The sequence below is a fragment of the Peromyscus eremicus genome, chromosome 5, assembly GCF_949786415.1.
Source record: "Peromyscus eremicus chromosome 5, PerEre_H2_v1, whole genome shotgun sequence".
NCBI lineage: Eukaryota > Metazoa > Chordata > Mammalia > Rodentia > Cricetidae > Peromyscus > Peromyscus eremicus.
In genome coordinates this window covers 97,461,076-97,488,875 of record NC_081420.1, presented here as the reverse complement: position 1 = coordinate 97,488,875, position 27,800 = coordinate 97,461,076, and the positions used below count along the sequence as shown (strand labels likewise).

The 27,800-nt window shown below is 45.9% G+C and overlaps 1 protein-coding gene and 1 non-coding gene across 2 annotated transcripts in view; both read left to right on the top strand.

The window, feature by feature from the left end:
- The window catches only part of Vac14 (VAC14 component of PIKFYVE complex), a 114,545-nt gene that overhangs the window by 20,022 nt on the left and 66,723 nt on the right, over positions 1-27,800 (top strand). Inside the window, exons 10-12 of the mRNA XM_059264007.1 lie at positions 20,721-20,784; positions 26,917-27,061; positions 27,319-27,384. Coding sequence (XP_059119990.1) covers positions 20,721-20,784; positions 26,917-27,061; positions 27,319-27,384 — 275 coding nt within the window. The remainder of the gene's footprint in view (positions 1-20,720; positions 20,785-26,916; positions 27,062-27,318; positions 27,385-27,800) is intronic.
- Positions 1,079-1,149, top strand: Trnag-gcc (transfer RNA glycine (anticodon GCC)). Its single transcript has one exon. It is a non-coding gene; the product is annotated as a tRNA-Gly (tRNA).

The window sequence follows — 27,800 nt, the reverse complement described above, 5'->3', positions numbered from 1 at the left end:
CCATTTTTAGTGCTGATTAGAGATGGAACTTACCCTCCTACTCTTACCTCCTGGACCTTTGTCCTCAGTGTGTCTGACCATCTTTGGAGGGATGTCCTCCTTTTCAGTGAGTCAGAGAGTGAATGGGTGCTTGCTCCCTCCTTGCTGGAACAGCAGACAGCCTTACTCTGGGTCCCAGGACCTCCTTCTGTGGGTTTGGCTGGTAGAGTACCCTCGGTTGGGTGTCAGGTTTCCAGCTGTCCGGCACCAGAGCAGTAAAACACCTGGAGGCAGAACATCTCACAGCTGGAGCCTTGGTGGTTCACTCCGAATTCCCACCTGCCATGAGGGAGACTAGGGTTTGATTATGGCCAATGCAGCAGCTTGAGCACTTTTTGACAGCTCCTGGAAAGAGAAAATTTAGGTAAGCTAGTGAAGACCTTGCTCAGGAAAAGCTCTCTTTCTAGAGAAGTCTCAGTAGTAGTTTGTGAACTTGTGCTGGTGTGTGAGCATTTGGTTTTGCTTCTCTTGTTTTGTGGTTTTCGTTTTAGAACATCTGCACAGTAGGGGAAGTGACTGCACAGCAGGATTGCCTGCCCCGAAGATGAGCAATGTCAAATTCAGGGCATATCTTTCACATTTTTAGCGTACACATAATTAAAATGATGTGTCAATCCCACAACTTGCTTTTTTGTGTTGGGTAGCTTTCTCTTCCTTGTTTTTGCTTGGCTTCCTTTTGGCTTCAGCTTGACATGAAAGTTATTGTCTCAGAATCCCAGTCAGCAAGTAGAATAGTGGTTGCTTGGACTGAGGGGGAGATCCTGGTTTCTCTGGGAAATGGTGGAAATATTCTAGAATTGACTAAGCCAAGGGTTGTACACCTTTGTGATTGTATTTAGAACCAGCCAATTATATACTTTAAAATGGCAAAGTTGTGTTAAGCAAAATTTTGTGGTGTGAATGGTATTTCAGTTACTATGTATGAGTTGGTAGCTGTGCCCCTCTCTGTCTGCTTCTGTGGCAGTGGTGAGCTCCCTGGAGAGGAGCTGATCCATTCTGTGGGTCATGGCAGCAGCTAAAAAGCTCTCTGTGAGCTAGAGTGTTGGTGGTTCAGTGGTAGAATTCTCTCCTGCCATGTGGGAGGCCTGGGTTTGATTCCCAGCCAATGCAGAATCTTTATCCTTTTAACTAGTTCTTCAAAGCCTTCTTCAAGTTACTGTCTGCTCAGGAGAACGTTACCCTAAACCAGGGTACCTCAGCAGCTTGGCCTGGATTTTATTACCCTATAAACAGCATTGTGAGAGATGAACAGTACACTTTATAGTGGTTTCTAGAAAGGGGAATGTCTCATTTGACAGCTATACATTTATTCTCAGCCTTGCTCATCTTGTAACTAATCACAGACATTTTTCAGGATGCCCAAGACAGAGTCCTAGCAAGCCACTAGACAAGCAATGGGCAAGCCTGTCCCATCCTTTCTCATTCATGATCTGGTCCTGCTATTCTGGCCAGGACCACATGGCTGCCCCAGGCACCTCCTGCCTGGTCTTCCTCTTTTAGTCTCTTCCATGCTCAGCTTGTGATGCAGCATGCTCCACATACGCACCACATAGCATGCTCCTCTCGGCACACCTTCAGGCCATTTGTTTGTGTGCATGTACTAAACAGGCATGCACAGACCCAACCCTCCAGAGTTGATTCTTCCTCCCAAACCACCGAGCTCCCAGTCAGGCCAACCCCTCCTCTGTACCCTCTGCCCCAAGTCCTGTCCACCTGCAGCTCCCTGTCGGCCCTACCAGTTATGAGATATTCAGTGCAAAGTCCTTTCCCTGACTCTGAGTCCTGCAGCACTCAATATGCCTGGCCTGACCCCCTACCCCTCAGAAAAATCCCTTAGTGGTCTTGGGTGTCACAGCACTGATTCTGGCATTTAAACAACCTGCCTACAAGTCCTGGCTCAGCCCTCCTCACATCTTTTGCCCTTACACAACCGCTCAGCCTTTCTTTGGTCTCAGCCTCCCTAGCTTCCACACTTGGCTTTTCTGCTTAGCCTTTCCAGTGCCTGGTTTCCTTACTTGTTGATTGGGGTAACCTTTGTCACCTAACCTTCGGGTGGCTGTGAGTTTCAAAATAGATTTTTGCTTGTGTGACAATTGCTCTTCACAACAGCTGCTGTAGTATTGTTTTAACACAGGTGCTCCTTGACTTAAATGAGGTTGCAGCCCACAAACCCAATGGCTGAAAGTATTGTGACTCAAAAATGCATTGGAACACATTTAGAACACTTACATCAGCCTACAGCTGGCCAAAGCCATTTATCACAAAGCCTGCTGGGAGTGTTCATGTAGTTTTGTAAACTCTGCACTGTAAACACATGAGTACCACCTGTACAGCATGAGGAAATTAAGTCATAAGTCCCCAGAACCATTGTAAGTCAAAGCATGGTTATTTGTTCCCATAGCAAGGCCCTCAGCTGGGGCTTCTGCTGGCTTATTTCTCCTCATGGGGTTCTAAATGAGGAAGTGGCAAGTGGGAAGGGACACTGTACCGAGGATCTCCGGTAAAGAGCTTGTGGCTACCCCAGTCTGCGTGTAGTAAAATCCACCTGTTTGCAAAGCTGACTCTGGCAGGGTCTGTCAGCACCATCTATGGACTCTGAACGTACAGGCAGATCAGACACAGATCTGCCTGTAGGGACAGCTGTAGAGCAGGGATTACAGCGCCACCAGGGTAGAGTTGCAAGGGACTATACCCAGGCCCAGGGGAGGGAGCACAGGCAGCAGGCAGGCACAGCTTCCCAGAGGTCTTGAAAGAGCACGTTTGTTTCTAAGCTTCTGATTAGAAAGGAAATACATGCTCCCTGAAGAGATGGTAGAGGACAGCACTTACTGTAGGTAGCACCATCCAGGAGTCACCACTGCCAACAAGTTGGGTTGGTTTTGGTGTTTTGTTTTTGTTTTTTTAATGTAGGTATATAACACTTTGTATTTTTTTATTTTGTTTTCACATACACCCAAAAAAATGGAATCATGAGAAATAGAGTGATTTACAGCTTGAATATTTTTCTCACTAGTAATACATATTTGTCCAGGTTAGTCAGCACTAATCTGCATTATTTTTTATTTGACATTTTTTTTTAATTTATTTATTTATATTTTATGTGTGTTGGTGTTTTGCCTGAATGATGTCTGTGTGAGAGTGTGAAATCCCCTGAAACAGGAGTTAAACAGTTGTGAGCTGCCATGTGGGTGCTGGAAACTGAACCTGGGTCCTCTGGAAGAGCAGTCAGTGCTCTTAACTGCTGAGCCATCTCTCCAGCCCCTTGACATTATTTTAAAGAGTACAACTTAGTCAATTTAGTATCTTCACAAAGTAGTACAACATTAATGCTATCCATTAATACTATCCAACTCCAAAACCTTTCCACTATCCACCAGTGAGAAACTCATCCCTCCCCAGCCCTGCACTGCCTCCAGCCATGCGAGTTTACCTGTTGTGAGCATTCATATAACAGAAATCATGTAGTATGTACCCAATTAGAACTGGCTTCTTTTACTTTGCATAATATTTTCAAGGTTCCCCATGTTGTTAGCATATATTAGTACTAAACTTATTTTTATGGATGAACAATATTCTGTAGTATGAGTAGATATTAGGGCTGTTTCTGCTACAATTTTTTAAAATCATAACATATATTGACTTTCCCTTTTAGCCAGTATTGTATAATTAGGTATATTACTACAATTAGTCTCTGGACAGGGGATTCAAATATGTCTTTTGTCTTTGGGAGTGCAGTTTATAATCTCCTTATTTGTTAAGCTTTCCTTCCCTATTAATGTACTGACCTTGTATCATTACATCAGATAGATAATGCTCTAATCTATTTAACCAATCTATCATAAATCACTTAGCTGCTTCTAATTCCATCTTAATCCTATAATCCTTGCTAAAAAGAACTTTCGTGCACATAGGTCTTACAAACATCTGCAATTATTTCCTGAGGATAAATTCATAAACTTCTAAGGCTTTTGATACCAAATTTGCTGCTGAATGCCAATTTCTAATTCCACCAACATAACAAAGGCCTCTGAGGATAATTAGGGCTTTTCCTGTAAGAGAAACCAGGAGGAGCAGCTTGTATCCTGGAACCTGGGATCACATGGGAAGCCTTGAGGCCGAGGATGAGAACAGGGCTAGCACCAGACACCCTGCCTTCTTGGAAGTCTAACAAGGAAGAGGTTAAATAGCCTAGCAGGTATTTGACAGCATATATCATGAACCTTAAATGTTTAATAATTTAGCCGTAGGAATTAATGAACAGATGTGTACTAAGGTTTATTTCTAGGAATGTTCTTTTTAGCTGATAAATGCTATAGAAAACTTCACAGAAAGAGAAAGCTCTAGAGTCTAGGAGGGAGGTGTGATTTTTAGACAGGGTCCTCCTAAAAGGCCTCAGTGACAATGTGACATCTGAATAAAATACCACATGAGGGAGGGGATATGTTTCCGGTGGAGGGGGATGCCAGAGCATGACCCCAGAAGAGCACTGTCTTCTGCACAGCAGGGTGGGGGCACATGTGAGGGACCAAGAGAACTCCAGTGTTTCCTCTGGACACTGCAGGCATCACTGCAGGTTTGAGCAGAGGGACCCATGGCAGAACTACAGCCACTATGTGAAAAACCTTCAACAGGAAGTATAGGCACCACAGCGCAGTGACACAAGCTAGGCATGATAGTCCCTTTGGAGGGAGTGGCCATCACAGAGCAAAGAGATCCTTTGCAGATGGGGTCAACATGTAGAATCGGGGAAAGGAATCCGGTGACTGGAAGCATAGAGTCACTGTCCACTGAGTAGGAGAGACAATGAGGGGATGTAGACTATACTGGATTGCTCTGCCTCTTAAGACAGAAACGACCTTACCTAGGTGATCTGCACTCCCCTGGAGGTCAGATGGGGACCACTGCTATATAACTGTCTGGAGCTATGAGGCTAGGTATTCCACACCTTGAACCTAGAATGCCTCCCACAGCATGATGTTTCGAATACTTGGTTCCCAGCTGGTGGTACAATTCAGGCAGGTTATAGAACCTTTAGAAGATGGGGCCTGGCAGGTGGAGGTGAGTCATTGGGAGGTGGACCAATGAAAGTTAAGGCCTAGCTACACTTAGGGTCTCTTCCTGGTTGACCACCACAGTGACCAGCCACTTCACAATTCATGTGCAGACAGACTGAGGCAGTCTGGCCTCCATGCCTTCTCCACAACTGAAATCCCCAGAAACTAACCTAGTCCCATCCTCTCTTAGGTTGCTTCTGCCAAGTACTTTGTAACTTGCATATTTGTATAACCTTGGCAAGCAACGCAGCTAATACACTGAGGGGAATGCCAAGGTCCTGGGTGTGAGAGAGGGAAGGGGACTCAGTGGCTGAGCACACCATCATGTAGGAGGGGACAAGGAAAGGAGCCAGCCGAGGAGATGGGATGAAGGAGGAGGAGAGCAAGTGAAGGCCACAGGGTAGGACCTGTGGAGAGCTGTGTGAGCTGAAAGACCAGGGTGCTGGGCTTCGCAGTGTGGCAGCATCAGCATTGGAGGACGAGGCTGGTGAGAGCAGGTTCTGAGATGGAAGGGGAAGGAGGTGCAGTGGGGATTCAAATCCTTTTGATGATTTTTCTGAAAATGGAGGGCAGAGAAATATGACAAGAGCTGACTGGAGGTGAGAGCAAGGATTTGTCTTCCTTTGTTTTCTTTGTGTTGCTGTTGTTAGTTGGGTTATTTGGGGGTTGAATTTTTGATTTTGAGATAGGTTCTTGCTGCACCATACAGTCTGGCCTGAAACAGCGGGGCTACTAGGGTTCTCCTGCCTCAACCTCTTTAAGCAAGGGACTGTGTGGGTGAGTGGCGCTGCACCCAGTTCTTTACTTCAGCTGGAGAAAATAGAGCATGTCTGTCTCCACCACAAGTGTTGGATGCCATCAGTCTAATACAGGCCAGAGGGCTATGTCCCTTCTGGATCCTCTAGAAAGGATCCATTTTCCTGCCTTCTCCTGTCTCTAAAAGCCACTGGCATTCCTGGCATATGGACCCATCCGCCTTTGTCATTAAACCCCAAAGGGAGAGTCTGACTCAAGTGGTTTGAGTGTAGAATCTGGGGATCTACTCCCAATGCTGACCTCTGACCTACTGTGACTTAGGACAGTTACTTAACTTCTCTGTGCCTCGGTGACACAACAGTGTCACCAGTGTCAAACAGTGATAATAAAACCTGACATATAGGTGATGAGCGAATCAAAGAAGTTTGTAAAGACCTAGGGAAATGACTGAGCAGTGAGAGAAGAGTGGGGTAGCAGAAGGCATCCCGTTCATCTTGAACACTTACCTCTGGCTGATCTCGCAGCTCCGTTCTCCCCATCCACTCCCCCTCTGGATGAGTTTGAAGCGTATCTCACACCACCCCCATTTCATCTGGAGATGCGTGTTTCTTAAAGATAAAAGCTCCTTTTATATAAAAGTTGTCACCATCTGGTCATTATACCTCAGCACACCTCAGCAAAGAAAAACGTCCCTAATGTGATCCATTATCCAGTTAGGGCTCATGTTTCCCCATGGATTTGCAATATTTTTTGTTGTTGGTTTTGGTTTTGTTTTGTTTTCCACTTTAAGTCAGGAGCAAACTACATACAGTGCACTTGACTGAATGCCCATTATATCACCATCTGTCTTCTTTCCTTGAAATGTGTGTTTTCAGAACCTAATCAGAGCTGGAAAGATGACTCACTCTGTAAAGCATGAGGTCTAGAGGTGGATCCCCAGGACTTATGTAAAAGCCAGGGGGACTTGGTAGCACACCTCAGTTCTAGGGAGTTAAAACAGGATCCCCAGAGCAACTGGCTAGCTAGACTTGTTTAATTAGCGAGCTCCAGCTTGCTGGAGACCAGGAGAAGACCTGCCTAGCTACAGAAGATGAAAAGAAAGACACCTGACGTCAGCCTCTGGCCTCACGTATGTCCACACAAGGTTGTCCACACAAGTAAATTCATATGCAGTCACACACATGCATACACACCACACATACATACACAAAAAAAATTATATTGGGGAAGATACTGGAGATTAGACAAATGTCCTTTTTCCCCACAAACCACCTCCTCAGTAAGTGACTGGCCATAGCATCTGCTGGAAGAGCTGGCCTGTAACAGACATTCCTGTAGAGTTTGCCTCCTGGTGAGTTCCTATTTGTATCTGTCTTTCTACCCTTCTGTTTGTCTTCTTGAGACAGAGCCTTGCTGTGTCTCCCAAGCTGATGTTCAACTCTGCATCCTCCTGTGTAAGCCTCTTGAGTACTGAGGTTGCAGGAGGGCAACACTGTTCCTACACTTGTGTGTGTGTGTGTGTGTCTGTCTGTCTGTCTGTCTGTGTCACTAGGGATCAAACCCAGATGGAGAGATGGCTGAGTGGAAGTAGAGATGCTCCTGAGGGAATTTGAGATAAATGCTTGGTGCCCTAACATTTCATCTTCAAATCTGTGGGTTCCTATAAGATGAGGAGGGTGGCCTTCAGGGCTGTGGACTGTGGCTGATGGTTCAGTCTGTCCTTCCCATCGCTCCCTGCACTTCTTCTCACCTGCCTCCAGGCCCTGCGCACCATGGCGTAGGGAGAGCGAACTCCACAACAGACCTGGCCTGCTGCCACAGCCTGCCCTCCTCCGCTTCTGTGACTAGAGAAGACAGGTGGTGGTGTGGGTCTCTTATTTAACACAGAAATAAAGATCCCTTTACCAGAGGGGAAGGGGGCTGTCGGCTATCTCTGGAATAGGCCAAAGACTTGATTGTAATTTTCAGAACATGTTTTATTTGTCAACTTGACAACTTTTAAGAAGTCGAGGCTGGTAACATTTGAACAATAGGAACGATATTAGTCCTCATTGGTAACAGAACAGCTGGGGTGGTGCTCTACCTGTAATCCTAGTACTTGGGCTATGGAGGCAGGAGGATCAGGAATTCAGGGTGGTACTCCTTACATTTCAGAGTTCCAGGCTGGCCTGGGCTACCTGAGACCTTGTCTTTAAAAGGTCAAAACAAAACAAGTAAATAAAACCTCACAGAATAAATATCCATGACTCTATAATGTTTGATATAAATAATTGACTGAATGAGTGACAAAGAAGAGACAACCCTTCCCTATTAGAAGAATTCCACTAACGGCAGGAAGAGGGGCTGGAGGTATGGCTTTAGTCATAGAACACTGGCCTAGGATGTGCAAGGAGCCTGTAGAGTAGGGCACTTTTCGTGTGATGTGAGCACATAGTGCTGAGCTGGCCCTTAGGAAGGCCAGTGGCTGCATATGTACTTCCAGCGTGGAGAAGCTTCAGCCCCCAGAGCCTCCATGGGAATCTGAGTCATTTCTTAAATGTTTGCTGTCCTGGTGAGTAAAAGGAACTTTTTACTCTGCAACCCTATGATTCCTATGATTCCCAACTTCCCGGCCACACATAGCAGCTTCCTCTCCTCAGAACGCTATACAACCACACAGGGCCCTGGGTCTGGACCCTGGCCCCCTGATGTCCAGCCGTGTGACCCTGGACAAGTCTTCTGACCTTACCTTCCTTTCTTCACCTCTGTGATGAAAGTAATGACAGTCCTGACACTATAGGCTTGTCACAACAAACGAGCTGACATCTGTTGGCTGTTTGAAATTATTCCTCAGGCATCCTAACAGCTATGTAAGCATTTGTTACATAAATGGAAAGGCTGCTCTGTCAGGGATTTGTATATTTTCCCTAATTTGGTTTTCCTTCGTGTGTGTGTGTGTGTGTGTGTGTGTGTGTGTGTGTGTGTGTGTGTGTGTGTGTATGCATGCAAAAGAGCCCAAACCCGTGGCCTCATTCATGTTAGGCAGATGCTCTACCACTGAGCTACATCCCAGCCTGACTTTTTTCTCTTGACTTGAGAGGGCTGTTTCCTGTGCTGAATGTTAGTTCTGACAGTGAAATGCATTGTAAATGTCTTCTCCCAGTACCTTTTTAATTGTTGGAAGACATTGCTGGCTGTTCAGAGGTCACAGCCTCCCATTGCCTAGCAGCTTATTTAAATAAGCTCTGCAAAGTGGAGCTCCCTCCCTCCAGCTAATCTTCCTGCCTCTACTTCCCCTTATCTGGAGAATGTCCCTGGGCCTTATCTAAAAGCTGTCTCTGAAACCAGGTGCCTGATTCATCTTTAGCTTGACCCTTGGCACAGATTCCGACTGAGAAGACTTGTGCTAAGGAGCTCTGCTATAGGACCCTGCTGCCACATACTAAACCTTGTGATAGGAGCATGCTACTTAATGCAAATTAGGGTTTGTCCCAGGCCTCCCCAATCCTATATATTCCTTATACTCTGAAATAAAGTTGAGCTGATTCACTGAAATCGGTTTCCCAGAGTGCTGTCTCCGTTCATGCTCATGGACCACCAAAGCTTTCTGTCATCTCTTCTGCCTCTCCCCTCTCAACCTGGTGGCCAACAAACCCAGAGGGAAAAAGGACCCCCACATTTAATCAGTTTTCAACTTATTTTATGTTTTCTCTCTCTTACATTATATCCTGACCTCAGTCTCCCTCCCTCCAGACCTCCCAGTGCCCTGCCACCTCCCCTCTCCCCCAGATCCATTCCTCCATTTCCCTTCAGAAAAAAAAAAAAAACAGGCCTCCTAGAGATATAGTCACCGAACATAACCTAACAACTTACAATGAGACTAAGCACAGGTCTGGAGAGATGGTCCAGTGGTTAAGAGCACTGGCTGCTCTTGGAGAGGACCAAAGTTCAATTCCCAGCACCCACATAGTGGCTCACACTCACTCTAGTTCTAAGGGATTCAATGCCCTCTTCTGACCTCCACAAGCACCAATGGCAAATAGATGTACATGCAGACAAAATATCCATACACACACAAAATGAGTGAATGAGGACTAGGCACAAATGCTCATATCAAGTCTGGACAAGGCACCCTAGTAGGAGGAAAAGGATCCCAAGAGCAGACAAAAGAGTCAGAGATACTACTCCCACTGTTGAGAGTCCCACAAGAACACCAAGCTACACAACCATAAGTATATGCAGAAGACCTAGCTCAGACCCATACAGTACCCTTGTTTGTCACTTCAGTCTTTGTGAGCCCCTATGAACCCTGCTTAGTTGATTCTGTGTGCTGTGTTCTTGTGTCCTCAACTCCTATGACTACTGCAATCCTTCCTCCTCCTCTTCTGTGGGGTTCCCCAGCTCCACCTAATGTTTGGCTGTAGGTCTCTGCATCTGCTCCTATCAGCTGCTGGAGGAAGCCTCTCCAATGATGATTGGGCTAGGTACCTATCTATGAGTATAGCAGAGTATCATTAGGAATAATTTCATTTATATTTGTTTGTTTGATGTTGCCAGTCATTGTTTGGTTCTCTCCTGGGTCTCTGGGCCATCCAGCTTCTAGTTCCTAGCCATCCAGGCAGTGTCAGGCATGGGCTTCCTATCATGGCATGGGCCTCAAGTTGAACCAGTCAGTGGTTGGCTACTCCCACAGGTTCTGTGCCACCATTACCCCAGCACATCTCCAGGCAGGACAGATTGTAGGTCCAAGGTTTATGGCTGGGTTGATGTCCCAGTCCTGCCACTGGGAGCCTAGCCTGGTGTATTGGCTGGTTTTGTATGACACCTTGACACAAGCTAGAGTCATCAGAGAGGAAGGAGCCTCAGTTGAGGAAATACCTTGATGAGATCCGGCTGTAAGGCATTTTCTCATTTAGTGATCAGTGTGGGGGAAGGGGGTGCAGCCCATGATGGGTGGTGCCAACTTTGGGCAGATGATCCTGGGCCCTATAAGAAGGTGGACTGAACAAGTCATGGAAGCAAGCCAGTAATTAGCTCCCCTCCATGGCCTCTGTATCAGCTCCTGCCTCTGGGATTCCTGTCCTGACTTCCTTCAGTGATGAACAGCAATACTGAAGTGTAAGCCAAATAAACCCTTTCCTCCCCAACCTGCTTTTTGGTCATGGTGTTTTGTCGCAGCAATAGAAACCCTAACTAAGATACCTGGTCATAGAAGATGGCCAGTTCAGGCTCTGTATCCCCCATTACTAGGAGAGTTTGCTAAGGTCACTCTCATAGATTCCAGGGAGTTTCTACTGCACTGGGTTTCTACATCACCCCTCCCCCCCCCCCCGAATTCCACCCCCCCCAATTATCCCAGTACTCTCCCTTCATCCCTCCCTTCCCCCTACCTAATCTCCCTCCTGTTCCCATCCTCACCTGCCCCAAGTCCACCTGCAAAATCTTATTTCCTTTTCCCAGGAAGATCCATGTGTCCCTCCTTGAGCCCTCCTTGTTTCTTAGCCTCTCTGTATCAATGGATTGTAGCATTATTATCTTTACTTAACAGCTAATGTCCACTTATAAGTGAGCACATACCATGTTTGTCTTTCTGGGTCTGGGTTACCTCACTCAGGATAATTTTTTTCTAGTTCCATCTGTTTGCCTGCAAACATGTTATTGTTTTTAAGAGCTGAGTAATACTCCATTATGTAAATATACCACATTTTCTTTATCCATTCTTCAGTTGAGGGGCATCTAGGTTGTTTCTAGTTTCTAGCTATTATGAATAAAGCTGCAATGAACTTGGTTGAGCAAGTGTCCTTGTGGTAGGATGGAGCATCCTTTGGGTATATGCCCAAGAGTGGTATAGCTAGGTCTAGAGGTAGATTAATTCCCAATTTTCCAAGGAACCGCCATACTGATTTCCATAGTTGCTGTACAAGTGTGCATTCCCACCAGCAGTGGAGGAGTGTTCCCCTTGTTCCACGTTGTTGCCAGCAGGAGCTGTCACTTGTGTTTGGAGCTTAGCCATTTTGACTGGTGTAAAATAGAATCTCAAAGTAGTTTTGATTTGCATTTCCCCAATGGCTAAGGATATTGAACATTTCTTTAAGTATTTCTCAGACATTTGAGATTCCTCCATTGAAAATTCTCCATTTAGATCTGTATACCACTTTTTAATTGGATTATTTGGCTTGTTGATTTCTAGTTTAAGGTTTTATATATATATATTTTTTTGGGGTATTAGCCTTCTGTCAGATGTGGAGTTGGTGAAAATCTTTTCCCATTCTGAAAGCTGCTGTTTTGCCTTATTGAAGGTGTTCTTTGCCTTAGAGAAGCTTTTCAATTTCACAAGGCCCCATTTATTGATTGTTCTTAGTGCCTGTGCTATCACTGTTCTGTTCAGGAAGTGGTCTCCTGTGCCAGTGCGTTCAAGGTTGTTCCCCACTTTCTCTTCAGTGTGTCTGGTTTTATGTTGAGGTCTTTGATCCACTTGGACATAAGTTTTGTGCAGGGTGATAGATACAGATCAATCTGCATTCTTCTACTGCTGACATCCAATTGGACCAGCATAATTTGTTGAAGATGCTGTCTTTTTTCCATTGTGTATTTCTGGCTTCTTTATAAAAAATCAGGTGTCCACAGGTATGTGGATTTATGTGTGAGTCTTCGATTCAGTTCAATTCTGTTGATCAACCTATCTGTTTTTATGCCAATACTATAGTTTTTATTACTATAGCTCTTGTAGTACAGCTTGAAATTAAGGATGGTGATACCACCAGATGTTCTTTTATCATACAGGATTGTTTCAGCTATCTTGGTTTTTTTGTTTTTCCATATGAAGTTGAGTATTTCCTTGTAAGGTCTGTAAAGAATTATATTGGAATTTTGATGGGGATTGTGTTGAGTCTGTAGATTGCTTTTGGTAAGAGGGCCATTTTTGCTATGTTAATCCTACCAATCCATGAACATGGGAGATAGTTCCATCTTCTGCTTCTTCGATTTCTTTCTTCAAAGACTTGAAGTTTTTGTAATACAAGTCTTTCATTTGTATGGTTAGAGTTTCCCAAGATATTTTATATTGTTTGTGGCTGTTGTAAAGGGTGTTGTTTCCCTGATTTCTTTCTCAGCCCATTTGTCATTTGTGTATAGAAGGGCTACTGATTTTTTTTTTTTTTTTAGTTAATCTTGTATCCAGCCAAATTGCTCTGTAGGAGTTCCCTGGTAGAACTTTTGGGGTCACTTATGTATACTATCACATCATCTGCAAATAATGATACTTTTACTTCTTCCTTTCCAATTTGTATCCCATTGATCTCATTCAGTTGTCTTATTGCTCTAGCTAGACCTTCAAGTACTATATTGAATAGATATGGAGAGAGTAGATAGCCTTGTCTTGTTCCTGATTTTAGTGGAATCACTTTGAGTTTCTCTCCATTTAATTTGACGTTGGCTATAGGCTTGCTGTAAATTGCCCTTATTATGTTTAGTTGTATCCATTGTATCCCTGATTGCACCAAGTTTTTTTATGATTTGTTTTATTTTAATGTGTATTTTACTTGCATGTATGTCTTTTTATCACATTTGTGCCTGGTGCCTGTGGAGTCCAGAAGAGGGCATTGTATTCTCTGGAACTAGAATTACAGACAGTTGTGAGGTGCCATGTGAGTGCTGGAAATTGAACCCAGATCCTCTACAAGAGCAACAAGTGCGCTTAACTGCTGAGCCATCTCTCCAATCTCTTGGTTTGTTTCTTTTTTTCTTTCTTTTGGTTTTTCGAGACAGGGTTTCTCTGTGTAGCTTTACCTGTCCTGGAACTCATTCTATAGACCAGACTGGCCTCTAATTCATAGAGTTCTGTCTGCCTCTGCCTCCCGAGTGCTGGGATTAAGGCATGCACCACCAGTGCCTGGCTTCTCCAAGACATTTATCATAAAGGGATATTGGATTTTGTCAAAGACAAAGACAATCTTTCTTTCTTTCAGTTTATTTACATGGTGAATTACATTGGCTGATTTTTGTATGAATCATCCCTGCATCTCTGGGATGAAGCCTACTTGATCATGGTGGATGATCTTTTTTATGTGTTCTTGGATTCGGTTTGCAATTATTTTATTGAGTATTTTGAGTATTTTCACATCTATGTTCATGAGGGAAGTTGGTCTGTAATTTTTTTTGTTGGCCTACTTGATCATGGTGGATGATCTTTTTTATGTGTTCTTGGATTCGGTTTGCAATTATTTTATTGAGTATTTTGAGTATTTTCACATCTATGTTCATGAGGGAAGTTGGTCTGTAATTTTTTTTGTTGAATCTTTGTGTGGTCTGAGTATAAGGGTGACTGTGGCCTTATAAAATTATAAAATTTGGCAATATTCCTTGTAGTCGGAAGTTTTCCTGTGTCCGTCCCCCATTCCCCCGTCCCCCCTACAGTCCACACCTGAGGTCTGTCTGCCACTCGGAGCCAAGTAAACACACAGAGACTTATATTATTTACAGACTGTATGGCATATGTGTAGCTAGAGTTTTCCTGCCTGGCCCACAGTCAGGACAAATCTTTGTCACCCTCCAGTCCCACAGCCACTCAGACCCAACCAAGTAAACACAGAGACTTATATTGCTTACAAACTGTATGGCCATGGCAGGCTTCTTGTTATCTACTTCTTCTATCTTGAATTAACCCATTTCTATTAATCTATAAGTTGCCACGTGGCTCATGGCTTACCGGCATCTTCACATGCTGTTTGTCATCGCAGTAGCTGGCATTGTCTCTGACTCAGCCTTCCACTTCCCAGCTTTATTCTCCTCCTTGTCCCGCCTTTACTTCCTGCCTGGCCACTGGCCAATCAGGGATTTATTTATTGACCAATCAGCAACACACTTGACATACAGACCATCCCACAGCACATATGGGTCAGGCTTCTTATATCTTAACTTAACTCATTTCTATTAATCTATGTTTTGCCATGTGTTTCATGGCTTACCAATCTGCTGGCCTTCAGCCATGGCAGCAACTGGTGTCTCTCCCCTCCTTCTTCCTCTCTCTCTGCCTGGATTTCCCACCTGCCTCTAAGCTGCCTTGCCATAGGCCAAATAGCTTTATTTATCGACCAATCAGAGCAACACATATTCACAGCATACAGAAAGACATTCCCCAGCAGTTCCTTCTGTTTCTATTTTGTGGAATAATTTGAGGAGTATTGGCATTAGCTCTTGTTTGAAAGTCTGGTAGAATAATGCACTAAAACAGTCTGACCCTGGGCTTTTTTGGGGAGGAAGGGGGTTGGGAAACTTTTAATGACTGCTTCTATTTTCTTAGAGGTTTTAAGTCTATTTAAATTACTTATATGGGCCAACTCTTTGTTTCATTGGTTCTTTATATTGTTCTCTTTGTTTATATTTTATTGGTTTCAGCCCTCAGTTTCATTATTTTCTGCCATCTACTCCTCTTGGATGAGCTTGCTTCTTTTTGATCTAGAGCTTTCAGGTGTGCTGTTAGATTGCCGGTATGAGATCTCTCCAATTTCTTTATGCAGGCACTTAGTACTGTGGACTTTCCTTTTAGCACCACTTTCATTGTGTCTCATAAGTTTGAATATGCTATGTGTTTGCTTTCATTGAATTCTAGGAGGTCTTTAATTTCTTTCTTTATTTCTGTCTCAACCAGTAGTCATTCAGTACAGAATTGTGGAGCTGGGCGGTGGTGGCACCCGCCTTTAATCCCAGCACTCGGGAGGCAGGATCTCTGAGTTCGAGGCTAGCCTGGGCTACAGAGTGAGTTCCAGGAAAGGCACAAAGCTACACAAAGAAACCCTGTCTCAAAAAAAATAAAAGAAAGAAAGAGAATTGTTCAGTTTCCATGAGTTTATAGGCTTTCTGTTCTTTCTGTTGTTGAAATCCAGTTTTAATCCATGGTGGTCTGATAGGATGCAGGGGGTTATTTCAATTTTATTTTACCTGTTGAGACTTTCTTTGTGACCAAGCATGTGGTCAGTTTTCAAGAATGTTCCACGAGGTGCTGAGAAGAAGGTATATTCTTTTGTGTTTGTAGGGGTGGGGGGAGTTTTGTTCTGTAGATACCCCTTAGGTCCATTTGGTTCACAACATCTGTGAGCTCCAGTATCTGTTTAGTTTCTGTCTGGATGACCTGTCCATTAGTGAGAGTAGGGTATTAAAGTCTCCCACTATCGGTGTGTGAGGGTGGGTGTGTGATTTAAGTTTTAGTAGTGTTTCCTTACAAACATGGGTACCCTTGTGTTTGGGGCAAAGATATTAGGAATTGAAAGATCATCTTAGTGGATCTTTCCTTTGATGAGTATGAAGTGTCCTTCCCTGTCGCTTTTGATTAGGTTTGGTTTGAAGTCTATTTTGTTGGATATTAGAATGGCTACAGCAGCATGTTTCTTAGGTCCATTTTTCCAACCCTTTACTCTGAGGTAATGTCTATCTTTGATGTAGAGGTGTGTTTCTTGTGTACAGCAGAAGGATGGATGCTGTTTTTGCATCCATTCTATTAGTCTGTATGTATCTTTTTATTGGGGAATTGAGACCCTTGATATTGAGAGATATCAATGACCAATGATTTCTAATTCCTTTATTTTGTTGTTGTTGTTGTTGTTGGTGGTGGTGGTGGTGGTGGTGGTGGTGGTGGTGGTGGTGTGTTTTTCCCTTTTATTTTTGCTTGTGTGAGACTATTTCCTGTGTTTCCGTGGATGTAATTAACCTCCTTGGGTTGGAGTTTTCCTTCTAGTACCTTCTTTAGGGCTGGAGTTGTGGATTGTTTAAATTTGACTTTATCGTGGAATATTTTGTTTTATTCGTCTATGGTGATTGAAGGTTTTACTGGGTCTAGTAGTCTGGGTTGGCATCTATGGTCTCTTAAAGTCTGCAGGACATCTGTCCAGGCCCTTCTGACTTTTAGAGTCTCCATTTAGAAGTTGGGTGTGAGTCTAATAGGTCTGCCTTTATATGTTACTTGACCTTTTCCCCTTGCAGCTTTTAATATTCTTTCTTCTGTATGTTTAGTGTTTTGTTTATTTTGTGGCTAGGAGACTTTCTTTTCTGGTCCAATCTATTTGGTGTTCTGTAAGCTTCTTGTACTTTTATAGGCATGTCCTTCTTTAGGTTAGTTAGTCAAGTTTTCTATGATTTTGTTGAAAATATTTTCTAGGTCTTTGAGCTGGGATTCTTCTTCTATTCCTATTATTATTCTTGGGGGGGGGGGTTCTCTTTTTTTTTTTTTTTTTTTTTTTTCCAAGACAGGGTTTCACAGTGTAGCCTTGGCTGTCCTGGAACTCAACTCTGTAGACCAGTCTGGCCTCAAATTTACAGAGATCTGCCTCCTGAGTGCTGGGATTAAAGGTGTGAGCCACCACCACCTGGCATATTCTTATTATCGTTAGATTTGGTCTTTTCATAGTGTCCCAGATTTCCTAGATGTTTTGTGTCAGAAAGTTTTTAGATTTAACATTTTCTGTGACCGATGTACCTCTCTCTTCTATCATATCTTTTTTTTTTTTTTTTTTTTTGGTTTTTCGAGACAGGGTTTCTCTGTGTAGTTTTGTGCCTTTCCTGGAACTCACTTGGTAGCCCAGGCTGGCCTCGAACTTACAGAGATCCGCCTGGCTCTGCCTCCCGAGTGCTGGGATTAAAGGTGTGCGCCACCACCGCCCGGCTTCTATCATATCTTTAAGGCCTAAGATTCTCTCTTCCATCTCATATTCTGTGGGTGATACTTGCGTATATAGTTCCTGTTCACTTACCTAGTTTTTTCATTTCCAGGATTCCCTTGGGTTTTTTTTTTTTCTTTATTGCTTCTATTTCATTTACAGGTCTTGAACAGTTTTATTCATTTCCTTCAACTGTTTGTCTTTTCTTGGCTTTCTTTAAGGGATTTATTCATTTCCTCTGGTTTTTTTGTTTGTTTAGTTTTTCCTGGATTTCTTTAAGGGATTTATTCATTTCCTCTTTAAGGACCTCTATCGTCTTCATATATTAGGTTTGAAGGTGGTTTTCTTGTGCTTCAGCTGTGTTGAGATACTTAGGACTTGCTATGGTAGGATAGCTGGCTCTGGTGGAGACATGCTGCCCCGGCTGTTGTTGATTGTGTTCTTTCACTGGCATCTAGGCATCTGGGTTTGGGCTAATTAGAGGTCTCGTGTAGACTTCTGGGTTTGTCTTCGTTGGATGGATGTTTTTTTCCTTGGTTTCTGTTTCCTCTCTGGTCTTCTGGCTGGAGTGACCTGTGGTTGAGTAGATGGTCTCTACTCAAGTTGAGGCTGGAGTTCTGGCAGCCAGTGTGGCCTCTGGTCCAGCTGGAGGTCCACCGCAGGGCTTGGGGGCTGAGGTATGGTGATGGAGAGGGCAAGAGTGGGTGATTAGGTGTAGGCTAGGAGGACGCTGAGTGGGGACAGTGCTGGGTCTGGTGGGCTACCTGTGGTTTTGGTGGCCTGCATGTCCACTGGTCCGGCAGGGTGCCTCCATTGGAGTTGGGGGCCAGGATGAGGGGAAGGTGGGTGGAGGTGGGCTGGGCAAGCACTGAGAAAGTGGGGGCAGTCCACAGGTAACCAGCCTACCCAGGGTTCTGGGCCTGTGTGGCCTCTAATGGAACAAGGGCTTCCACCAGAATTGTGAGCCGGGATATAGTGATGAGGGGAGGAGGGGTGGGTGGGGGTAGGCTGGCAGAGCACTGAAGGAGTATTGATGTATGCAGGCTGGGGTCTTACCTGGGGTCCCGGGTGTCGATGTGGAATCTCGTGGAACATGGGGCTTCCTCCAGAGTTGTAGGCCAGGATTGTGATGGGGGAGGGGGTTGGTTGGTTAGTTGGGAGTGTTAGCCATCTGATCTGCAGGTGGGAGCCTACCTGGGGTTCTGGGTATCAGCATGGCCTCCAGTAAAGCAGGGGACTCCAGTTATCAATTTCAATTAGCCTATCAGGTTTGTTTTTCTTTATGATTTTTGCCTGTTGGTCTATTTGAGAAATTCTCTCCATGTATCATCGTCAAGAAATTTTTAACTCGGGCCTGATTGATAAGCACTAACAATTTAGAGAGAATACAGGAGACAGATGACTATGACAAAAATCCCAGGCAGAAACTAAGACAAACAACTTTTTCTTTGTGTCTGTCACTCTCTCTCTCTCTTTTAATGTGTGTATATGGCTCTCTGGAAAAATTCCAGGCTTCTGATACTGTCTGACTGAGAGCATGTCATGGAATGTCCTTTGTCCTCAGTTTCTCATCTCCATGAGACTGATACTGTCTGCAGTCTATATATTTTCCTAGGTTTAAAAAGAATCACTTTTAAAAAATAATTTTAAGTGTACAGAAAAAAATGCAGAAGAATAAAGAGCTGCTTTTGTATCATTCTCTGAGCTGTCTGGAACTTTGGTAGGACACTGCTGACTCCACTGTACACCTAACCTGGGGTCCCCAGTTTTCCCCTCCTGTTCCTTTGATTCTAAAACTCCATGCTACACTTAATTGCTATCCTCTGAATCACCTCCAGTCTGTGACACTTGTGAAGGGCTGGCCAGTCACTTTAAAGACACTTCTCCACGTGAGTCTGTCTCACATTTTCTCCCATGCTTCCTAAAGTTAGGCGCTTTGGAAGGATGCTGCAGAAGTCCTTTGCAGCGCATCCTGTTGGGGCTGCCTTGACTCAGTACTGACTGGTGATATTGACCTGATATCTGAGCACCTCACATTGCCAACTTCCTCCTTCTTTCCTTGATTCTCTAAGCTGTGACCAGTTCCTGGTCAGGACTGGGGTTAGTTAGAAGAGAGTCCTACTGGCAGCCTTCCAGATATCTTCCAGAGCACAATGTCTTGGCTCTTTAGGAAACTTAATTAGGTGCCAAAAGAAAAAGGTTGGAGTTATCTCAATCCTGTTCTGCTTGGGGCCTGCAACAGAAAGCTAAGTATAGTAAAGGTTTTGAGTTGGCCACATGCTGAGGGACTTGTGCAGAGTACAAGGTCACAGTTCTTTCCCAGAATCTTTTTTAACCCTTTTATTGATGCATTGTATATTCACCAAGTTATATAATCATCACAACCAATTTTAGAACATTTTCAATGACCTAAAAAGAAGCCCTTGCCCATCACACTCTACTTCCCCCAAATCCTCCAACCCTAGGCAACCTCTAATCTACTTTCTGTCTCCAGACTTGTCTGTTCTGGACATTTCCTATAAATAGAATCTTAGTATGTAATCTTTTGGAATTGGCTTCTTTGACTCAGCATATCTTTAAAGTTCATCCATTCTGTAACCTGTTCCTCTTTGATTGCTGAGTAATGCTTCATTTTGTTTATCCCCACATAGACCTTTGGACTGCTTCTACCTTTTGACTATGGTAGATAGCTGCACTGCCATAAAATGCAGCTTCTGTGGGACACAGGTTTCCATTGCTCTTGGGTGGAGTTATTGGAGCAGATTGCTGGGCTGCCTGATAACTTATGAGGGCCTGCCAACCTGTTGTACACAGTGACAACATCATTTCACGTTTCCACCAGCAATGCAGAAGAGTTTCTGTTCCTCCTCACCTTTACTAACCATTTTCTTCCCTTTTTACCTTAGCCCTCCAGGTGGGGATGAAATAGTATCTCATTTTGAACTTTATCTGCATTCCCTGCTAGCTAAGGTGTTAAATAACCCAGTTCATGTGCAGGCACTGCCCTTGGGTCTGCAGGCCCTTCTGAAGTGTTCCATTTGTATTCAGCATGAGTGTCCCTTGTGCCTAGAAATAGTCAGACCTGGCTGTTATCCCCTAAGACCTAGGGACTGCAGAAACACTGGGTCCTTGGCTTCCTTTTCCGGAGCCTAAATAGAAGTGTGGGTGCTGGGGACCAGGGTCTTGTTTCTACAAATGAGCAGGCAGGCTTCAGCATCACCTTGTTCCTCTTCCTCCCCAGGAGGTCCAGATGGTTCCTGTGACTCCAGCTTCGGAAGTGGCATCAGCGTCTTCACCTCAGCCAGGTAAGTGGTTTGTGAAAAGCCAGTGGTCTAGAGCTTTCTGGGTGCAAGAGACTGCAGCAGAGACCCAAGGAAAACTGTCTGACGCCACTGTTTGGGGAGTACCTGGTACACAAAGGAGGAAATCTGAAGGATTCCATGGAAAGCTTCTCCACCCAGTTCCTCTGGCCTTTGGGAAAGATTGGGAGCTGCTGGGGTCAGTCAATATACGTTCTAAAAGCCCAGCCGTGTGTAGGGATAGCTGTGAGGCTGCAGGTGCCTTCACCCAGAGCCCTTTCTTTATCCAAGGCGAGGCTGACTCTGGGCAGGGGAAGCATGGAAGACAGGAAGGGCCCAGCAATCAGAATCGTGACCATGGTAGATCTAGGTGCAGGCAGGAGAACTTTCTTCTGCCTTCTCTCTCAGGATGGCGGTCATAGCACAGGCTTCCACAGGGGGGCAGTGCAGGCCTAGGAGCAAAGTCATCCCCTGCCTTTCCAAAGCAACCTGTCTGGGCTGAGTCTGCTGACCTACCTGCTGAAGCTGTGTGGGTGGTAATTCCCCTATAGTGGATTTCCTCTAAACTTGACATTGAACCTGAGTCTGAGGAGCCAGTCGTTTCTGAGGAGAAAATTCCCACTTCACTTTAGGAGGCTCTTTTCAGATCCTCTGGATCTCCCTTCTATATCGTGCTTAATGTATTGCTATCCCTAAAGACCCAAGGATCATTTCTAAGCTCACAGATATTAAATTCAGTAACTGTGCACCGCAGTGCTGCCTCCCCCAGTGAGCAACAGGAGAGTAAGTGCCAGTCACCCACTCACTTTCACTTGCTTGTCATACATTTCTAGAGCACCTGCCTGGGCTCATCCCCACAGGTTCTGAGGGAGAGTCAGATCATAAATGTGGCCCTGACTGTGGCACACTCTATGGGAGACAACAAAGTAGCCGTCAAGTTTCCAGGAGACTGCAGAACTGTAGAGGAGGCTGGTTGCACCGCCGAGGACTAGGGATCCTGCAGCCAGGCTCGGTGCTCACCTGATGTCAGACCATTGAGATTTTGCTGGTGTCTAGTCCACGGTTGGCAGCCTCATTGTATCTACTTTAGGGATAGAAAGGGTTGGGAAAGGGTGGTTTCATACAGAATGGACTGGGGAGAGGGTCAGGGTGGCTGGAGAGAAGGGATTGCACTCTAACTGAGGAGCTGGCAGGGTGGGGGGTGTGTTTGAACGGTAGGCTTGGCAGCTTTGCTGATGGACAAGATGGAATAAATGAGAGGAACGGAGGGGTAACCTCTAGATACTTAGCTAAAACTAAACCCAGCGTGCCCTGGCACATTCCTGAGCTGGACTGAAGAGAAGAACAGGTGTGACTGGCACTCTAGACGTGGCCCCAGGGGGTGCTAGGCATCCTCAGAGGGGAGGCCAGCATGGACACTAGGTTTTGGAACTCAGGTATGGGCAGAGGGGCAGGGGATATGTGAATCCTCTGGAGGTTTCCACTCTAGACATGGAGGCTTTGGAAGCCAATAGCATATGTAGGAGTGGCAAGGTCAGTGAGGGGATTTATGTGCTGCCACTTAAAAAGACTGGACACTGGACACTGTACTCCGGGCTACAGAGACTGTCAAGCTTCAGAGAGTGACAGTGGGATAAGGAGGAAGCAGAGACCGTGCGTGACTGATGGACTACAGAGGTGGCATGACCTCCTACCACCTCATCTGTCATTTGGAAACTTAGGCTCTTCTGGGTGGACCTACAGAGACTTCAGTTCCTGTGTTCCAGCTAGCTGGAACCAGGTTTAGTTTATACCTGTCACTCAGAAGCCAGCGCTGAATCCAACGTTTTGAAAACACAGACAGGAAACAAAACACAAGAAGATTCCTGCAAGCTGCACTGGGGCAGGAAGACCGTCTTGTGGTAGCATCACAGCCTGCAGCCTGTGCTAGGAAGGATGCAGCCACAGAGCTGTGAGAACAGGCTAGATGCTCAAACCTCTGGCTGCTCCCTCCAGAGCCACTGAGCGTGCACAGATGGCATCATTCAGGGTGGCACAAAGTACCCTGCCCTCTCATCTTGTAGATGCTTTGCTTACCCAGAGCACTACCCAAATGGTCAGCTAAGAACAGTGGCTAGAAGGAAGACTTCCTGGTCATTAGCCTCTTAGAGATCACCAGTCCTTAAGAGAGTCTAACGAAGCTGTGGACCCTTCTCCTAGGAAAAACACAGCCATATAAAATCCCAAATCCATTAGCTGGTCAGGGATCAGACTGGGTACAGGGAGTCCAAAGCATTGAGAGACCACAGATGCCTTCCTCTCCCAGTCTGGAGCCCAGGCTTAGCCACCAAAAGAGTCACTCAATAAATACGTGACATCTCTGAGTGGGTAGACAGTCAAGGAGCACCAGTCCCAGGGGTCTGAACTCCTCTACCCTCCACAGGGAGAGTTGAAAACAGGCCTCCTCGAGAGGTGGAAAGAAAAGACAGCAGAATGGAGGAAGCATGGTGGAGAGCAGGACAGCAGCAGAGGGAGGGTTTCTCCACTCCTGCCTTTCTGCACACCAGGTGCATCCCTTCCTCTGGAGAGAAAGGGGCCCAGTTCACATCCTGCCTGCCATGTGTAAACTGGAGGGGGGTGACAGCATTGACCCCAGAGAGGAACGGGATGTAAGTGAGTAAGGTGTGTGAGAAGCCTGGAACAGTGCCTGGCAGACAACAAGTGTGTACTTGGTCACACTTAACCTCAGTGGTCATCACAAGCCCCTCCTCAGCCCCATCATCAAAATGAGGAGAAAGGACAGAGGTTAAGTCTTACTGGAAGCACCCGGCTAATGAGTGATGAGGTGAAAATCCAAGCTAGCCTGTCTGGCTCCAGAGCACCAGCATTTGCTTGATGAATTGTTGTTCAAGAGTTATAGAAGGTTGCACATTGGCTTCTCTGATGCATTTGGCAGGTTTTTGGACAGGTGTATAGACTTCCCCCTGGCAGCTAGGGCCTTGCCAAATGCCGTGCTGTCATCGGTGACCATTCAGAACTGTTCTCCTGGCGTGGTTGGCTGCCCTGTACCACATCCAGAAGAAAAGTCTAGAAGTCGGTGCTGCCCAACTTTAAGAGATTGCTGACTGAAAAAGTGTGTAATGACCTAGTGTTTTTAGAAAGGCAATGTTGAATTCATAAGCTCTCTTTAGAGTTGCCTTTCCTTCAATTTGATTGCAGCTATAATATGAGTAGAATAGAAAGTTAAATACTACAAAGTACAGTTGTCCCCCAGAGAACCGCTGACTAAGTGGTGGTGTTTTGGTGGCATCAGAAGCATGGTTGGGCAGGTTTGTGCTTGAAGCTGCAGCAGTACCGTGCTGCATTGTAATGCATGTACATGTGAGACTCGTTAGGAGATGCTTTACCCGCCCCCCCAAAAAAAAAAATGCTTGCTGAGGACACCTTGAAATAACTCAGAAGCTCTCAGGAGTGACTTGTCTAGACATTTTGGAACCATTATAGAAATGTATTTTAAACCTCCTGTGAGCGCTATCCTGTTCATGATGGGTTAGCCAGAGCAGAGGATGCTGCATCTCAGACTTGGCCTAGTAGAGGAAAGCTGATCACTTTGTGTAAGCACACCCCACCCCCAGGAAGGCCCCACAGCCCCTGCTCCCTACAAGAACAGGCAGAGCTCAGCAGCCAGCACCACCCAGGAGAGCAGCTGAGAACTGCCTGCTCAAGGGCAGATGGGATCCTGACCCTCCTTTGCCAGGCACTAAGATAGATGTGCAGCTGCTTCCCGTGACCTTCACCTTGAGCTAGCCAAGGGAAGAGAACCCCAAAGGATGTCTTCAGCTAAGGGAATGAGTTCTCAGCCCTTGACCTCTTGGCTTTGGTGCATCTCACACTGCCTCTGGACCCAGGTTTGCTCCTCTGTGCATTCGCAGATTGGGTGCATGAACCTTCAGGTCCCTTCCATGACCTCATGGTTGTTGTTGAGGCTTACACCTTGCCGAGGGGCGTGTGGGGGAAACAGCATTGAAGAGTGTCAACATGCACATTGCTACCAGCTTCCTTCCTGTGTTGTGTGGGCTTGACACAGCACCACCTGAAGGAGCTATTGGGGGCTGATTCCACCGAAATGTAGCAGTAGTCCTCAGACACAGGGCCCCCGGACAGCATCCTGAACACCCAGTTACCTGCTGAAAAAAGGACCCACTGCAGACCCTAGAGAACAGCACTATCAAAGTATGGCTGAGAAGGAGGCAGCTACCCTTGAATACCCACCTGCATTGTTGAGGCCTTAGACTGTGGCAGGCTTCTACTTCACCACTAAAACAGAGCTGTTCTAGCCACAACAACTGTAGCCCAGAGAGCCAAGCCTCGGGCATCACTTCGTAAGGAGCTCTACAAAATCAGCCCAGGATTCGGCAAAGGAAGACCTGGATGTGAGACAGGAAGCTCTGACCATCGGCAGAGAGAGATGGAGTGTGAAGAAATCACAAGAGCCAGTGTGGATTGCTGTGCTGGCTGCCGAGCCCCCTGACCTGGGATGTGCTGCTGATGGAAAATGCATGCTAGATTTTCAAAGCCTAGGACTCAAGGAGGGTGTAGAGCACCTCAGTAGTGATATTTATGTTCTTATTGAGTGTATGTTGATATGCTAATGTCTTGGCTTAGTTAAAACATGAAAGCTAATTTTGACTTAGAAACTAGAGAACGTAGAAGGCCATCTGTGGCACAACTGTGTTTCTGTTGGACAGAGAACAGGATAGAGTGATAAAGGGCTTGGCTGGCCACCGTTTCTGCCACTCTGGCCCAGCCTATCTTTTGTTGCCAAAACCTTGACAGTTTGAAATGCTCAAAAACCATATCAGCAACGCCTAGCCAGTGACTCCTGGGAAAGCGCAGTGGCTGCCTCCTCTGTGCAAAGGCTCTGTTCTGAGTTCTGTCTCTGTGTCACATACTGAGATCATGTAGTCCCACTCTCAACCCTGAAACAGGCCCCAGGGGACCACCAAAGTGTATTAAACAGCAATTCTGCTGCCTAGTGGTTATAGAGACACACCCCTTAGGAGTCACAACACATGAGCTTCAGAATCTGCAGGCTCATGAGGAATGCACAGCCATCAAGTTCCTGGTGCAGATGAATAATTGAACAGCCTGGAAAGGCCAAGAAAGACAGTTCTGTATAGGTGGACAGTGGAACCACCTGGCCCCAGAATGCAGAAATTGCAGCCTGCTCTGTCATCACTTGGGGAAATGCAGTGTGATGGTAGAGGAGGAGCCCCTCCAACTCCTACAGTTTCCTTCCTGTGCTGTCCCACCTTGAAAACCCAGCCTCATCAGATCTGGTAGCCCTTAATCAGGAGACAGAAGCAGGTGGATCTCTGAGTTTGAGGCCAGCCAGTTTGAGCAGAGCTTCTCAGTCTCTGAGTATCACTTGGCCTTCACCAGGTTGCTTACTGTGCCCTTTCTGTTAGTGGAGACCAGAGAGCTTCAGTGTGTGGGAGCTCCAGGCCTAACTTGAACTACAGCACTGTCTGAACAGTCTTGTATTCTCTCAGGCAGGCCCCCACCTCATACCCAGTTCCAAAGAAGTTTTTACTTCAAAGGCGACCCTTCTGCTTCTCTCTAGGGCACATCTTGTGTCAGGAACAAGGGTGGCAAGGTGACAGAGCAGTCCTCATCCTCACTTGACTGTTGGTCTTCACCTGCCCATGAAGGATGCCCAGAGTGTTTGAGGGACCTGTCCTTGTGCTGTTGGACTTGTTAGTTTGATTTCATCAGCAGAGGACTGGCTTGGTGCCCTGAGGATGCTAAACATCCAGGATGTTCAGATCAGAGGTCCAGTGTAGGCTAGCTCTGCCTGTGAGAGTCTGGTGCTGGGTAGAGGAAGGGGAAGTGACTAGGAGTCCAGCAGAATGGCCTTCTCCCCACATGGGGACAGCATAGCTGCACCCAAACTGTGTTCCTTCATAAAGGGCAGAAGGGAGCAGAGAAGCAAGCCCTCCTTGGAGCCACTGGGCTGAACCAAATGAGTGCCATCTGCTTAGCTGCCTGCCAGTCCCAGGACAGTGGGGTGGAAGTGTGATTCTAAGTGTGCAGACCCAGGGGCACTGCAGCTCGTGGGGGAGAGAATGACTCAAGGTTTCATTTTGGTCTTGCCCACAGCACTGACAGAGCTCCAGTGACCCTGCACCTGGATGGGATTGTGCAAGTCCTGAACTGCCACCTCAGTGACACAGCCATTGGGATGATGACCAGGATTGCCGTTCTCAAGTGGCTCTACCATCTCTACATCAAAACTCCCCGCAAGGTGAGCTTGGACCTAGCTCCTCAGAAGGCCAGTGGTCATCTAAAGGTCCACCTTGGGCTTTCAGGGCCTGCCCACACTCAGTGTTGGGGGTATGGCCATCTACAGAAAGCCTGGCAAACAGAAGAGTGGCAGGTGCTTGTGAGATGCTGTGGGCCAGGGAAGGGGCAGGGGGAGTAACAGACCTGTAGCATGTTGTCTGCACTGAGCCCAGTCTCGGGAGCAGGGAGCTCACAGGCACCCCCTTCTCTGCTTTCCAGATGTTCCGGCACACAGACAGCCTCTTTCCTATCCTACTTCAGACATTATCCGATGAATCCGATGAGGTAGGTCCCCAAGCCCAGCCTTCTTTCTGAAACACCAGTTACCCAGCTTTCCTTTTAGTGAGCTGGAGGGCTCTTCATAGCTTAGATATGCTCGTCTGGTTGATGTTGTGTTCTTAAACCAAAACTGCATTTAGCATTCCAAGGAAGGGTACTTCTTCTGAGGGTCATTCTGGAACACCTGGGACAGGACATGAGTTTATAGCTCTACCTGAGTTTTCCCTGGAAGATAGTTGTGAGTGTGGCTTTGAGGTCAGCCTGCCTGAGAACAAGGTATGGCCCTGCCTTGCTGCCCGAACTCCTCTGCCTCAGTTTCCTCTTCTGTCTGATGAGGATAGCAGTAGTACATGTGTTTTGCGTTGAAACAGATGTGTGTAAAGGGATATGTGGTTGTATTCTTTCAGCTGCATACCAGTTGG